The sequence below is a fragment of the Phoenix dactylifera genome, chromosome 8, assembly GCF_051530095.1.
Source record: "Phoenix dactylifera cultivar Ajwa chromosome 8, Ajwa_hap1_PhDact_Kaust_v1.1, whole genome shotgun sequence".
In the NCBI taxonomy this organism is placed as follows: Eukaryota; Viridiplantae; Streptophyta; class Magnoliopsida; order Arecales; family Arecaceae; genus Phoenix; species Phoenix dactylifera.
Genome location: NC_143197.1, coordinates 4,939,507 through 4,956,370, shown reverse-complemented (window position 1 = coordinate 4,956,370; position 16,864 = coordinate 4,939,507). Strand labels below are relative to the sequence as shown.

At 37.0% G+C, this 16,864-nt stretch overlaps 1 protein-coding gene across 1 annotated transcript; it reads right to left on the bottom strand.

The window, feature by feature from the left end:
* Positions 1 to 269: 269 nt before the first annotated feature.
* LOC103702220 (uncharacterized) lies at positions 270 to 15,117 on the bottom strand. The gene is made up of 9 exons (XM_039124353.3): positions 14,889 to 15,117; positions 14,744 to 14,806; positions 14,603 to 14,658; positions 10,815 to 10,908; positions 10,567 to 10,627; positions 5,984 to 6,065; positions 2,297 to 2,352; positions 804 to 867; positions 270 to 594 (listed from the first exon to the last, which is right to left on the bottom strand). Exons 1-9 carry the CDS (start codon positions 15,018 to 15,020, stop codon positions 534 to 536), a joined length of 669 nt encoding a protein of 222 aa, XP_038980281.3. The 5' UTR covers positions 15,021 to 15,117; the 3' UTR covers positions 270 to 533.
* Positions 15,118 to 16,864: the final 1,747 nt, after the last annotated feature.

Genomic DNA, 16,864 nt, shown 5'->3' with positions numbered 1-16,864 from the left:
AAGTGAGAACATAATTGGCTGATGAAATGAAAATCAGAAAAAGACTTTTACCTTCCAAGCTGCATGCTTGAAACTTTGTGAGCAACTTAGCATTGGTATTCACTAATGGTACAAGATTTTCTTGAGAAAATCTTGTCTGATACATGGTTAACCTCACAAAATTATCACTAAAATAGAGGTGATCATGGCGTAGTTTGACAAAGGCTGTATCGCTTTTCTAATTGTCCAGTCCGCTTTTAAGTTCTGCAATGTGATACCAGGCATTCGACTTCGTTAGCAACTTAACATTTCTATTGACCTAGGGTACAAATCACATTGTTGCTCAGAAAAATCTTCTGTTTTATACATGGTTGATCTTTCAAAATTTTTACTATAATAAAGGCGATCATGGCGTTTTTTGACAATGGCTGTATTACCATTCTGACAGTCCAGTCCTCTTAAGTTCTGCAACGTGATTCCAGGCATTCGACAATCAGAAGGATTCATTAAGAAAAGATTGTTCAGCCTCCTCGGTTTTTCTCAAAAACAGAAGATTATTCAACCTTTGCCACTCCTCCAGGGATACTGCTTTCTGCAACAGTCTCCCTCACAAACCTGGAAAAAAGTTTAATGTTTTAGAATATCTATACTTTTGCTGGAATAGAAGAATTCTAGTTAATATCAGCAAGCCCCGGCAATCTGCAGTTAAAGTGCAGTATCAATGAAATTCAACCATAGCTCTCCAAAGATGTACAAGGAGAACCCGTCTACCTCATTAGCTAAAACAACATGAACTCATAACAGATAACAGGAAAAATCAATACCTTGCAAGCTTGTCTTGAGATGACTGCAAGACATAAATTGCAAGAATAAAGGAAAGTACAAGACCTGCTTCAAAATTCACACAGAAATCGAAACAAAAAAGGTTAGCACACAAATAGCCACATTTCATATGATATAATGAAATACATCCAAATTCTTCCAATGAATTTACCAATACTGATGAATAGTTCATGATTCACCCTGCCATGTTTTCCCACTCCCTCTAAAATTATCGTTACTGATGAATATGTTGGTCAACACTTAGCACTTAGCAGAATGTAGATGTTGTAGGAAAGGCAAAATATTTATATGCATTGAGATTTTTTTACAGAAATCAATTGTTTGCTGAAGGGGACCAAAGCATTTGGTCAACTTCCCCAAACAATACCAGACATATCTTTGAACGAACCTAACATGACCCAAGTCACCCAACTATTTGACCTCATAATCTGGATTGTACATTGAATGAACAACGAAGCTGATGTGCTTTATAATTTGAGACAATTGCTCCACATCTATGAATTGCCTTCTGCAACACGCATTTAGTTTTACAATTGATTTTTATAAACAGATATGGACACTGTATAGGTAGAAGTCTAAACTGTGCAGGTGTAGTTAAATCTTAGATGAAAGCTGGATTTTGCAAAATCTGCACCAACATAGCATGCTTTGAATAGGATGGATCTAGTCAAGTGGATCTTCACTCAGAGTAAGTCGGGTCATGATTAGAGAATGGGGGTCCAACATCGATGGTCCGAGATATTTGACATAATCAACCATATATATACTACCTCTAAACTGCTTGCACACCAAAAATTGTATGATTTGGAGACCCCTAGTCTATGCATCAAGTGGTCAAAAAACATACATGCATGCATATGTGTGAATGAATATATATATGTATTCTGTGCAAAATCAGTGATCGGCATTCTAAGTCAAGGTCCTCATGACTGCAAAAATTATATGTTCTGGGAGTCTTTTACCCATGTTTCAGGTGGAAAAACTAATGAAGGGTACCGATGAAATGGAGGGTATATAGCATGCCATATAACTTCTAAATCCACAACCTTGATCACGATCCACACATCTTACATACATATGCAAACCAGATCACCTAAAATTTGAATGTTTCTAAAGCATAAACTAAACCAAAATGATGTAGCACGCCATTGAATTTGCTTATTTTGGAGGCCACTTGATGCACAGAAACAATAAAACAATTGTTTTTGGTCTCTAAGCATTTTAGATGATGTAAATCATGTTTCAACTTTGATCTTTCCTCATTGATTTTGCACTGATAGGATAAGGCTTCAATCCTATTGGTAAGAACTACCCTCCCCCCACCAAAAAAACCTTCTCCCCCATATATAAGTATACAGATGTGTACACATACACATAATATAGATACAGTATACATATGTGCACATATTATGATCGCAACATAGAAAATCACCCGCTAGGAGGTAAAATGAGAAAACATTAGAATACATATTACCTGATCCTAACATTACATAAAATCCCCCTGAAACATCGATCTCTGACCGCTCCTCCCTGTCATCAAATGTGTACCTTGATATCAATCAATGTCCAGATAATTCTACCTACAGGTGCATTTCCAGAGATTGCATACAACCCATACATTGGAATTTGAATATAACCTACTGGATTTCACAAACACATAGGTCGGTGCACAAAGCAGCTGTGCAATAGCAATATTATACAATAAAATCTAAATGCAGGGTCATGAGCATTATTTTAAAACATGGCCCCTACAGCCACTATAGCGGTTCCAGCCCCAAACCATGATGCTACACTTCACTGCAGCACCATATGGTGCTTCAGTATATAGCATCACTGCCACAGGTTCAAGGTGAGCACTTTATTCCATAGCAGGTTTGACCCATTTCCAGATGGATCAGTCCAGCAATTATACATTAAATCAGCCAGTCCGGTGGTTTGTTTAAAACAAGACCAGTATACTTTTGTGCTCTAGCTGAATGGAAAGAACAAGGGCATGGCCGAGGACTAGGAGGAGAAAGATAGGAGAAAAAGGTGTCCCTTTCCCCCTAGAAAAAAAAGATCTAACATTCCACAGCCAGTGCACCACCATGGACAACTTTATTTTATCATTGATGTTATGTTATTGTTGACTTTTTAATCTTATGACTGATGTGATTATGTTTGGTGATTCATGATATTATATCATTAGAATATGGACTTTTGAATTATATGGATATTGGCATGATGCAAGGGCTATAGTGTTAGGTGGATGATCTTGTAAAGCTTTGTCCTTGATTTTTTATTATTATTATTTTTTGCATTAAGTTGATGTAAAATATTGATTTTTGATACTTTAGTAAATAAAAAATATGGAAATATTTTAACAGCTCACCTTGAGTTCATAGAATCCACTATGAAACCACTATTTGCTATCAGGTATGAAACCACCTAGGTGCCCATCATCCTCTCTTCAATACATTGGTCATAAGAATTCAGAGGCTCAATAAAAGCAAGATTTTTTTAAAAAAAATAGTCCCCAAGAGTGTTGGGACAGGGAGTGGCACAGGAGAAAACTTTTTTAACCACAAAAACTTCAGAACAAAAATAAAGGCATTTGCATGGTAGTCATGAAATTTTGCCACGGGTACTATTGTACTAGTGCTGGCTGCTGACAACCAGGTGAAACATTAATGTCTGACATAGGAAGCATTGGAGTACAAGCTAACAAAGATAGCAAGACAGCCAGCGACGGGCCAAGATTGAGCAGTAAAACAAATGACACCATGGACATGCAAGCATGCAATACAAATAGGAGGCAGGTCACCTATATAAGCCATAAACAATGAAAACGGTAAATATGATTAGGTGCAATTATCTAAAGATGATACGTCAGTTGTAGAGATAAAGAACTAGAGATAATTGTCTAAGAAACAAACTGGCTGGTGTTAAAGTTATGCTATTCTCAAAGCAATAGAGAAAGAACGTAAAATTGTAGGATATTGAAGATTGAATGGAGGTATGACAGTTAAATAAATTGCAATGCTCTAGTGCTTACATAACTCTTGAGTCGGGTAAGAGGAATCCATTGCAGTTAAGTCCCTTAAATATTAAAATTACAACAATGACCGATCATGAAGAAAATACATTCAACAAAGAGAACCCATATATCCACTCAAGAGGCAGATTAAAGGGAACAGAAAAAAGATTCACCAGTCCACCAAGGCAAAAATAGAACAGGAAAATTAAGCGAAAAGAATCTAATACACAGAGATCCTAGAACAAATAAAAATTTCTAGCATCCACCAACTGGATCAGCAAATGATCCTTGTTTAGATGTGTCTCAAGGGAGTAATATAAGAAACATCAGAGGCAAGTGAACAACAAACTACCGGTATCAAGAAACGAGTATGAAACACCTAAATAGAGAAAAAGGACAAAAAACAAAAGCATGCAAAAACCTATTTGAGAAATAAAACATGAACTATACATAAATGTTCATCGTCTTGATACCGGATTCTATACCAGTATCATTCTATTACACTATCGGTACGTGGTACGGTACGGTAAAATTTGGAATACCGAGTGTCGGTACGGTAAGATAACCCTATACCTGTATGGCATGCCCGGTATGGTATGGTACCAACCGGTACGGCAAACCTTAATGTATGTATATTGAGTAAATCAAAATGATCCCAACATCCTACCAAAACCTAGCCAAGGCAAGGCACTAGAGAGAACATAAGACAGGGACTTGTAAGAGAAACTATGTGTCAGGAAGTTGGATTTGTGTTTCATTATAAAAGATAGAAGCCAACTAGAGATGGGTAAATGATATAGAAAAATCAAATAAAAATAATTTGAGTTTGCAAAAAGACCAAAAATTCCACCATTAGCCCGAAAAATGTAGGTTTTGACATATAAGCCAGAAATTATTAAGCAAGTAAATGCCTAAAAGCAGCCCCACATGCATGAGAATGACGACAACCAGCGAAAAAGGCCTAAACCTGATTAGCAAGAATTGTTCAATATTATGGGCTATAAATATCAATTATTCATGCAAAAAAAAATTCTGTTTGAATGTTAAAGTAAACTCTAGTGAAAAAATTTAAGACTTTTCAAAATATAAAGAACAAACAAGAGGGAGAAAAAGTGCATGAATACAGTGCAAACAGATCCTTTTTAACTAAAAGATCGACTTGAATCTGAATGCATCATAATTGTCAGCATTAGATGGTATAAACAACCAAAACCAAATTTAAAGCTAAACTGGACCGACCAATATATCATTAAAGCAACTACTAAACTGCATCAAAGTTTGGGGATGGAGGTTAAAACTAAAATTGAACAACCTCCGACTATGGGGAAGCAGGGAAAGAGCAAAGAAAATGATCAATCTTCACAACCATTTTGAGGCAATGGATCTTTTCAAATGAAGGCATATAATCTTGCCAAGGTAATGGCACAATCCTTAAGATGTAACTTCTGGTCAACTGAGAGTAGATAGACTACCAAATCAAATGAATCAATTTGGCAGATTCCAGTTGTGAACAATAACTTGTGTCAATGGATTGCCCTTTTGAAGCTTCAAAAAGGAATACTACCGGTCAAACTTCAACAAGATTATTCCAATTGGACAATTGTTTATTTCAGATTTGAGGCAGTCAGTAACAACACTGGAACAAGTTTGAGGGCACACCAGAGTTCTGCATATAATGATATTTCTGAAATCTGTCAAACAACTGAGGTTACAGATAGTCTGCTTATCTTTGAGTTCAAAATCAGACAAAAAATCTTCCATCTCTGAAACTAATACAGTTTTCGGTGAAAGAGATGGCATGAGTAACCAGTATTTGAAAATTCGAGGCAAATATATAACAATTATGACAGATTCACACCTTAAGTGTAACTAAACAATGGCGAGCAAGGATGGAACTTGTATAAGCTCCACGTAGTATAATTCATATACAAACTGATTAATGAAAGAAAAGAGATAAAGCACAGTGAATCACATATATAAACAGTTTTAATATTAGACCAACTCACTGACACATCTACTGGCATCAAACTAACTCTGCAATGACCTCAATTAAAAATATTTTGAGATTTTATGTCAATAGTTATATTGACCACTGCAAACGGCATAATTATGATAAATCTCCAATGACGAGCTCATCATACTAACCACGTATATCTCACAAGTACATGCTTCGGCCAATGATTTGGATCCCAAAAGTTCTTGCGTATGTCTTGGTGAACCTCAACATCTGATCAGAGCAACAAGGAATTCAAATACTAAAGGCAACCTTAGCAAAATTAACATAAATTATAATCACCTATCTAAGAAACATAAATTATAAACACCTTTTTAAGAAACATATTTTAGTCTTCAAAGGGTTTAGCCCAAATAATTAGAATATCAAAGAAAATATATTATTTATCTTTTGAATGTGGTAAAACATTCACAATACTAAACAGAATTAACCTTTGTTTCTCAAGCTAGACACATGTAAAAAACAATCTAAAGAACAATAATTGAATGAGCTCAATCATCAACACTTAAAATTTAAGGAAGAAGATCTTAAGTAGAAGAATGAGTCCATTATATTGAGGTGTCAACTGTGTCTAAATGTGTTTGGCAAAAGACTTGTAAAAGAATGCGTGTTATGTTGCACAAATCTTCTTGTGTTGATTATCTTGCTTAATTTTTTCTCACACAAAGGCCTTGAGAATGGATAATCCTTCAATGTCCAATATCAAAATCTTCTCCCAAAACACCTATCTAACGAAATCCTCACCACAATGCCCAAAGACTATTGTAGATCCAAAATCCTTCACAAAAACCATTAAGAAGTGCCATAGTCACTCTAAAGACACGACTCCAAGATCCAAAATCCTTTACAAAAAGTCATAAGAAGTACAACAATTTCATAACAGAATCAACTACCTTATCAACCAGGTTGGTGAGCAGAAACATGACGTGTAAATCTTCAGCCAGAAACTAACCCAAACTAATCACTTTTGCAGCTTTCATGTTTCTCAATCTTCATTATTGGTCAGGGGCGGCCCAATACATCTGGGGGCCCAAGGCGAATTCAGTAAATGGGGCCTCTTTTTTTTAAATAATAAAATTTTTTAATAAATATAAAAAACTTAAAAAAAATGTTATGGAAATAGATTGCTGTCAAGTACACTATTTCAACAAAGATGCATGAATCTAATAAAGGTAGACAAAAAGCCTCTTCAGTTTAATATAATTCTTGAATGAAAATATTAAAAAAAAATACTTAAAAAAAAAGGACCATGAAACTGTTCTTGGCAATACTGTTTACCAGCAGAATAGGAAAAAGGCCATCCCATGGCGCTTCACGGTCAAAAAATTTGTCCAAGAGAAAGTAGGGTCATTATGGAAAATTCATTCCATCTAATTAATAAAAGTCCCATCCCACCATCTCCCCTTCAAGTGAGTACCCAAGCAGCCACTGCAACATCACGGCACAGCAGCCATTCAACCCCCCCTCCCTCCTTCTCTTTCTCTACCCTCTTTTTCTTTTGCTAAAGACCATCTCCCCCTTCAAGTGAGCACCGAAGCTGCAACTGCAACATCACGGCACAGCAGCCATTCAACCCCCTCCCTCCTTTTCTCTCTCCACCACCCAAGAGGGGAGAAGAAACCGAGAGGAGAAAATTAAAAGAATCTCCACCCTCCAAGAAGTCCATCTCCAATCCCCCTATCTTTCTTCCTGATGGCCCAGCTGGATCAGGATTCAGGAGTAATGACTTGTGAGGGAAGGAAAACCAAGACCAAAACCAAAAAAGAGAAGGGATGAAAGATAAGAGTGGCTTCAGGCGTGTATGAAGCCAACCAAATCCCTCCTCTCTCTCTCTCTCTCTCTCTCTCCACCCAAAACAAAACTACTGTCCCCAACTTCCCCAATTGCCCTCTGCAGGCCAGGAAACCCTCCACCTCCCTTCCATCAAGGGGGAAGACTCGTAGCCAGCTTCTGCTCCCGGAGGCCTTCCATTGGCCCGGGGCCTTAGGCGACCGCCTCAGTCGCCTAGGGCTCGGGCCGGCCCTGTTATTGGTATTCTAACATGACTTCCTAATATACGGTGACATCTGTATCATGATGCTACAGACATGCATTTTCTGATGGTTCATCAGCCACTTTGATACTAAATAGTGTCAGTGTTACAAATCCATCTTCTCTCTAGCAATCACATCCTTTTCTTTTGGTACACTAGCATGCTTCTTCTAGACATAGACCATACTAGGTACCCAAATAGAGATGAAGCTAGGGGTGGCCGTGGGGAGCTATGCACCCCTCTTCCACCAGAACCCAACAAAAGCGAGCATAAGGCCCCTCCATCCCTCCCAATCTGGTTCACGACCCATAATATATATATATATATATATATATATATATATATATATATAAAATCTATCAGCCTGTGAATTTTATTTATAAAAGAGAGAGAATGGATGGTGGATCATTCGTTTGATAGTGTATAGATTTAGATCAGCATGGGGTACTCCCATAGTAACTTTGTACCTCTAGTTTGCCATCTAAATCCTAAGTAGATTAGGAAACAAGTATTCTTATTAAATCTTTGGCTGTTTTTCTCTCACCAAACTTTTGTAGTTACTTAGGTTTCCTGTCTTCTATTACAGTCTCTCATACTCTCTCTCTTCTTCTTCTTCTTCTAACATGAGTCCCCTGTCCACTTTTTAGATTAATGATATGACAATATCTCTCTCTCTCGCTCTCCATCTAAACAGCAATGCGATGCAGTGTTAGGTTTTTCCCCCCTTTGTTCCTCTTTTTTCCTCTAAAGATATATACAACATTAGGTCATTGTGATAAGCTCTTACATTTTTCTTGTACCTACCACTGCTGAATGTTATAACACATCAACAATCTAATATAACGAATCTTAAATTTCTTTCCTTTTATCCTAATGATAATTTATAATAAAAAGAAATGGCTTTTAATGGTTGTTGACCATTGAAATTATTAAGAGACATTGATAGATCTAAGGTTTGTCATACCGGTCGGTACCGTACCGGTACCAAACTGGTATGCAGTCTCGTACCGTACCGACACTCAATATGTCTCACTATCTCGTACCATACTATATACCGACACTGTAATAGAATGACACCGGTACAAGGTCCGGCACCGAGATGGAAAATCTTGGATAGAAATTTTTTTCTTCACAATTTCTATTTGCATAACCCTAACTTTGCCTCTGTATCCAGAGGTGCATCAGCATGTCTTCTTGTTAGTAACCTTATATGTTATTATGCTGTGCTTTCATGATCAACTGTTGCTTGCTTAGCTTAAACTCCTTTTCTATTCTATGTCTATGTCATAAAACCCAACATGAATACATTTCCAATTGTCCAGTTAACCTACTAGAGCTTGACTATGCATGCCGCTCCGAAAGCATGCCAAGTGAATGTTACATATTAATTTGCATGCTCACAGTTTGGCCTAAGCCCTAACTAACGAACTCAACCAACAACTTTTGGCATTTGCAATACATCAACTATGAGTTTGACATGAGGAGGGCAGTGCTATAATGACAAAAGCAACTGAAATATGATATTCAATTCCTGAAATGTTAGTATTTACAAAGATTAAGATAATATGCAATCATATTCTATGTATCATCATTATATATCAAATGTATCCTAATGTTAAAAGCAACAATATAAATAGGAAGATGAGTACCCTATTCAACTATTCTTCACTATCCCTACATTCTCAAGGTATCTGCAATAGTTATAAATAAACTACAAGTATGGGTCACAAAGACAATTAAGAGGTTAAGGACAAACACTATGTACCGACACCGTAAATAGCAATATTGATTCGCCCCCTTTCTCCAAATCATTACAAGGAAACGCCTAAGAAGCTTATGTACAAGAATAATATATAATTACATAATCCAGATCTACACATTTAAGTATTATACTTTTTTCAAATGCATGGCATAATGATTTCGAAAAATGGGAAATCGATAAGATTGTCAATGTTCATAAAACTGAAGGTTTATTTTGATAAAACATTCCTAGCAAAGAGTATATATCAAGCCATGTTGTATCAACCATACCTCCCTACACCAACTGTACCATACCATACTGGCAAGATTCCAGTATAGTACTGAGGTTTAGTTCAATATATGAGTCGAACAAGTCCATGTCGGTCCAAGCCTATCGCAATACGGGCTGCATACCATATCATACCAACAATATACTAATATGGTTCTCGGTATCGGACATTGCTATGTATTTTGCATAAGTTATATAGAAGTGTTGTTGTGGAACTGAGCACAAGATTCGGAATTGAACACCTTAGGTAGAATAGTCTAGCAATTGACAATTGGCAAAGAAGGATTCACAACACCAACACCAAATTGTTAGGTCAAGATATGAAGATTGTATTTATACAATTTTGTGTATGAACAATTTCCTGTAAAGGAATTCTTTTTTGGTAAGCTGTAAAGGAACTATTTGATCATCTATCTCCCTCTCATGTGAGAAGCAGGTTAGCCATCTTGTTTATAAACCTTGATAATAATACATGTTTATTCTTTAGGCCAACAATTATGAGAAATTACAAGGACATATAATAAGTACTCAGTCTTGTTTGAACCACAGTACTCTTTCAAACTTATTAAGAAAATAAGCATTAGAAGGTCCATAATCCCAAATGTTGCAAGCAGGAAATGACGAGAAAAATAAGAGGAGATGGTGTTGCATACAATGATGAGGCATATCTACAATTTTAGCTGTGACGCCATGCAAATCATTCCCAGAGTACCTCTGTAGTACATCAAATTGCAAAAGTTACTCCTTTCATCCCATATAAAATAATTCAAGATCCGATGTCTGTATTGACTTTGAAACCAAAATGGAAATATTTAAGTAGGAAAAATGGGGAAAAAATATGAAGGATAGTCAACAATTATAGCTATATAAAACAAATGCTTAATACAAGTTGTACACTTACCAAATGGAAATCAATCATTGGAACTTCAGAGCTTTTGCGGTTTATAACAAAAAGCCATGGAACATGAAATTTCTCATGACCAACTTGAAATGATCTGCACATTGATCGAGTACATCAAAAAAGATGAAGCAAAACTCCAACATTTCACTAAGAATGATAAATAAATACATGTACGCTAGCTTCTTCCCTTGGAGGAAGGGGGAAAAAAGGATACCAAACCAATAATTCATGAAAGGCAACGTGTGTTCCTCATCAAAAGTACAAAAAAATGACTGAAAAATAGTAGCACATTGTGAAACACACTAATACAAAAGAAAGCAAAGAAAAAGATATATATATATATATATATATATATATATATATATATAGAGAGAGAGAGAGAGAGAGAGAGAGAGAGACCCGGCCACACTTCAGTGGATCTCCACTTAGATTTGGTCAAATCTCGATTGGACGATGAAGGCCCCATATCGATGATTCGAGCCATTTGATGTGGTTTACTACCTCAAAACTGCTTACACACCAAAAATCATGTGATTTGAAGATCCCTAGCCTAGCATCAAATAATTAAAAAAAAAACATGTGTTGTTCCATGTTATTTAAACTATCTCACTTTTTAATGATTCGAAACATAGGCTAGGGGCCTCCAATTACATGATTTTTGGTGTGTAAGCAACTTAGAGGTAGTAGATCATATTTAACAGTTCGGATCATCAATGTGGACACACATCATCCAATCTAAACTTGACTAGATTTGAGTGTAGATTCAATTTAGCGTAACCATCTCTACCTATATGTGTGTGTGTGTGTACGCATGCATGTGTATACCTATTGCACACAAGACATGTTGAAAAATGAAAGAATATATAAAGAGTATTGTTACCCATCACTCACTAATGATCTCCACTCATTTCACCCAGAATGTGGCAGTCAGGGATTGGTGCCAACCATGGTGGGGTTGTTGGTGTCAATCAAGCCCAATATGCACTCAGCTAATCACTGACTTCCACATCCCTTGGTGTTTAGAGCAGTAATCACTAGCGAATAATCTCTAGCTTTTTCCATAAATAAATTGGAATACTGGCAAATATGGATTGGAGGTTGGTCTTTAATTTGGGATCTATGGCCAACCAATAGTTATAGATCAATCTAAGTCACACAGAGTATTAGCTGGATTTAATTATGCTGACCTTCTTGCAACAACATATACGGAGGCATCATTTAATCCTTCCACTATTGATCCAATTAGATTTTTTCTTAAAATTTAAATTACCATATGCCATTTCACAAAGCTTCATTTATTTTGTGTCACTAACATAATTGAAAAACTTTATCAATTAGTCATTACTTTTCTCTTACAATCTAGTCAAAGACTTGATTCAGTAAGTAATGTCAATTACTTATGTTATAATGTGATTTAGTAACATAGAAATCTCACATGATGTTAGCTCGAGTGGGTCAAAGATTTGATTTATTGAGTAATGTCAATTACTTCATTTCTGTTACAGTGTGCTTCAATAACATAGAGATCTCACATGATGTAAGCTTCAGCGGAGCACAAGATGACCCTCTAGCTCAACACCCACCACTTGAGCCCCCCATTTTCACCATTTTAGCATCGGATTCTCACCAATAACTCGGTGCTTACAGAAGGGAAAACCAGGAAGAAGACATTGCAAAGCATGTGTTCATGATGAGCATTGTGGAGACAACAATCATGGGCAAAAGGAATGTGGCAAGCTGATAATTGACCTTGAAGGTAAAGTTCACTTGGTGCCAAGGCTCCCAGCAGATGAGCGAGCCATTATAGAAAGCACAGCTGCTTTAGACTGCTTTGATTGATAATAAAGGGGTATTGTCGCAGCATGGATGCAAATCTTGTAGCATGGAGGGAGATAGATCACTAAAGCTTGTCACACAGATAAAAAGGGTAGTAATTGCCTTATATTCTTCTGTTATAAGCTTGGAACTGGAAAGGATAATAATGAAATATATGATACATAATGGCACTAACAGGTATTTGAAATACCTGAAAAAATGCCAGAAGAATTTAATGGGATAATCTTGTCCAATCAAATCCATTAATTACTGTCATCAACAAACCTTACACCATCCACCATCCATGGATCAAAGGAAGTTGCTAAATGCATTTGCAGAATGCAATTGATGACATGTAATTCCATACCTTTAAAAGATGAATCATCCTAAGCTTATGGATACAAAATTATGCAACATATGAGACAGTATTTCCAAGTAGATCCCATTCTAAACCAACAAGTAAAGCAGACTGCTAGCTATAAATGAAGGAAAGCATAGGCAAAGAAGCTAAATTGGAACTATTTCTCAACTGGAAAAACATATTCATGTTGCTCTATGCACTTAGGTAAATAGGCAACAATTGGTTGAGCTGAAGTAAGAAAAACAATTGTAGGAAAGCTAGAGATTCATTTGAGGTTGAAGATAAGAAGTTATATGGTGTTGGCAGTATTAAACTATTCTATAACAAACATAAAAAGCATAAGCAATCATATGCTAAAAAATTAGTAAGAATACCAGTATTAGAATCATGATTTTGAAGGAATTAGAGTAGAAATCTGCATATTTCATCACTATAACTGCTAGTCTAATTCACTCTCATTGGAGATCCAATCAGTAGCATCTATGGCTAATGATAATTAGCCAAGTCATGGGTGATTTTTAGAAGCACTAAATGAATTTGCCAATTACTATCATCCCTGCCGTGATTGTACTGGGATACTGTAAAAAGAACAATGAGGAATTTAGGACATACTCTTGAAATGTTCAAGGGCTTTAGGCAAGGGGTTGAGTTGCAATCTAGTCTAACAGGTTCACTCATTCACACAAAACAGCATGCTTTGCAGGCTTTAAACTGTGAAATCTACACATTTCTATTTATTCATGAAATGGCAATAATATGGCATCATTGTATAAATTTAATGCAATAATCTATTGCCACATCTCATTTTGGGATGTGACTAGGCAAAGTGTGAATCTATCTATACCAAGGACACCATGTTCTATAATACGGCACGAGTAAACGAAAGCATACTATAAGGAAAAGAAGATTTAAGTCAAAAAGATATATGTCTTGAGAACATATTCATTTGTTGCCCATATTCATTTGGCCCTTCTTAAACTAGAAGACTGTTAAATGTTTTTCCTTACCTAAGAAATGTGGTAGCCCAATGTGTTTATAAACATTATACTCTTGATGTTTGCATTGATACGTATAGCAGGGAGACAAAAGTTTCCAATTATTCAGAATTTAGAAATACTTTACATCTAAGTTCCTTTATTTTTCATCTTTGGATAATTTCAGTAAAAAGGATAACTTTATTTCATAGCTTGTGTACAAGAAGTCGATTTCTTTTCAAGGAAACCCACCCAGGATCCCAAATTCATCCCGCCTGAACAAAATGGACAAATATACCGTCTTGCATACCAACGGGAAGATTCCTAGTGGCTTGGGAGTAAAATTAAAATTGCAATCACAAAACGGAAAGCGCTCGAACCTGAATGGTCCGAGCATAGCAGGGAGAGGGCTTATATGGAATTGATAACACATTCACATGCTTGTTTCCAATTCAATCCTACTCAGAAGCTGTTATCTCTTTCATGCTTAATATGCACTACGTTAAGTTCAACAAATCATATAAAACAAATTATACAGCCATCAATTCTTGCACAGATACCGTAAATTGACTAAAGAGAAGCATATTCCAATGATGTTAGACAAATTAAGAAAAACACGAAAATTCAATTAGACTTACATCTTGTAAGGATCGGCACCAGTGAAACCAGTAGGTTTTGGTATCGGAATCAACACCTGTGCACAAAATCAAAAGAAAAACAAACAAATAAAGAACAAATCATGAGGGAGGAAAACCCTAGAACAAAACCAAAGATCTTACCTCCCGATTAACAGCAAAAATAGGGCAGTGGCGGCCAATAACATCGTTCCAGACAGTTCTTGACTGACATTTCCCAAAGTATATCAGATCGAAGTGGATCAAGAACGGATCCTGATAAAACGAGGGTTTCAGTTCGAGTTTTTACCCCGTGGTACTGGCCCGCCTTGCTCATTGGCACGATGTCCCCCGGCCTGTAAGCGAGCGAGATCGAGAGCAGAGACGATATCCAGAAGAAGAAGAAGCAACGAACTGGAAGAGCTCTTTGATCGCCGGCCATGCCCGAGACTCGGACCCGAGCTTTGGGGGGAGGAAAAGCAGGAATCGGTGAGAGCGAAAACGAGTCCCCAAACTCGGCGAGATAATGCGAGTTACGGTCACCGCCAGTGAGAATACGAACACAGTGTACCCGCTCACAGGATCATTTAGCACGCACCTAAAGCATGGGCGTGTGCTATTGTGCGCTGATACACGTGTCCTAATTTACTGGGGCGAAGCTACGCACCGAGCCCGCTGCGTTGAAGTCAAAAGGGGCGTCAAAAAGGACACGAGTAATTGTCACGTGACGTGATGGCGGTTAGGAAAGTTGAAAGTCCCTTCCCCGAGGCCGACAAAAGAGACACTGAAGCATCCCGGTACGGCTCAACACGTTTGCCCTGCGCCGCAGCCATCTCTTTCCAGATTGCCCCCTAACGTCGTCCTCGAATGCCCCCGCCTCGGAATCTTTGTGCGACCGATGCTATGGAAGGCAAGGGAGGATTATTTCCGAGCACTTTGAGATTTGTGCAGCGATCCAATGAACAATTGGTGGGAAGAAAAGTGAATTTCTTCTTTGGATGCAAACTTACAGGCTCCATCGTTCCTTCATCTTATTTTTATTTTAATGGAAACAAAAAAATCTAAAACTTAATTCCAATCCATCCCGACTTTACCATTTCTTTTTCATTACTTGTTTAACACAACACTATAATCCTTGATATGGGTGGTAATAGATTGTATGTGAATGTATGCACAAGCAATATTATAAAGCCCAATTGTGGCAATCAGAAAAAGGCTATACCATCTGACATAAAGAAATTGATGTATTGTATAGGACAAGTATGACGCAATAATGGAATTTGTGTGAAACACAAAACTTATGGAACATATGGCAATATAGTTTTATTTTTTAGCAGGTTGGAACATGCCTTACAGCTTAAATATAAAAAGCACAATTAAATTTTACTTAAATATTATTTATTATATATTGGAATGTGTGCATAACTTGTATCATTAAAAAGATGAGTACAAAAGTCGTTCATTCATGATGAAAAAGGTCGTTATTATTGCACAACTAATTTTAACTTTACTTGAGATAAATTAGTTGGAGCATATTTGGCATCTTTGTTGTTTTTATATTTTTTTTATTTTACAAATTAGTAAACTGTCACTTATAACTCCTGTAATTCAATATTGCCTCTATTTTCTGAAAGCAAAAAATTGTTGTGCTAAAAAATTTAAAAAAATTTAAAACAACTCTAAAAAATAATAAACTTTTATCATTCATGCAGTTCAGCTTGCTGCAAGTTACATCTCAGACTTTGAAAATAAATAAATAAATAAAATTTTTATACTCGTCAGATGTGAGCCGTCGATGTATCAAAAAAAAATTAAAAAAAAAGAAAAAAAAAAAAAAAAAGGAAAGCAATACCCAACGGTTCCCACGGTCAGCAGAAAATATCAAGTTCGCTGATCACAAGCCCAGAAAATATCAAGTTCGCTGATCACAAGCCCGCATAAACAAATGCGAGCTCGTGCGACCGTGCACAAACACGTGCAACGTGCGTGACAGGCGACGCTAAACACCACTCCGTACAAGCAAGACGCATCAGTCGCGGACGACCAAAGCATGTGGGGGGCCCACCCCAGCTTCAACAATCCGATGGCCCCCAAACCACCCTCTCAAACTGTTGGCGTTGGGAAACCGAGACAAGGCGCGCGAACCGCACGAGGCAGTCGCTGGGTGGTCGGATGGAGCGTAACGGCCCGGTGGGCGCTGGACCCTAGTGTATCTCCTGTGAGAATCTTCCTCGTTGCAGCGGCTCCCGCGAGGATTCCGCTGCTCATTTATTTATTTCGTGTCCA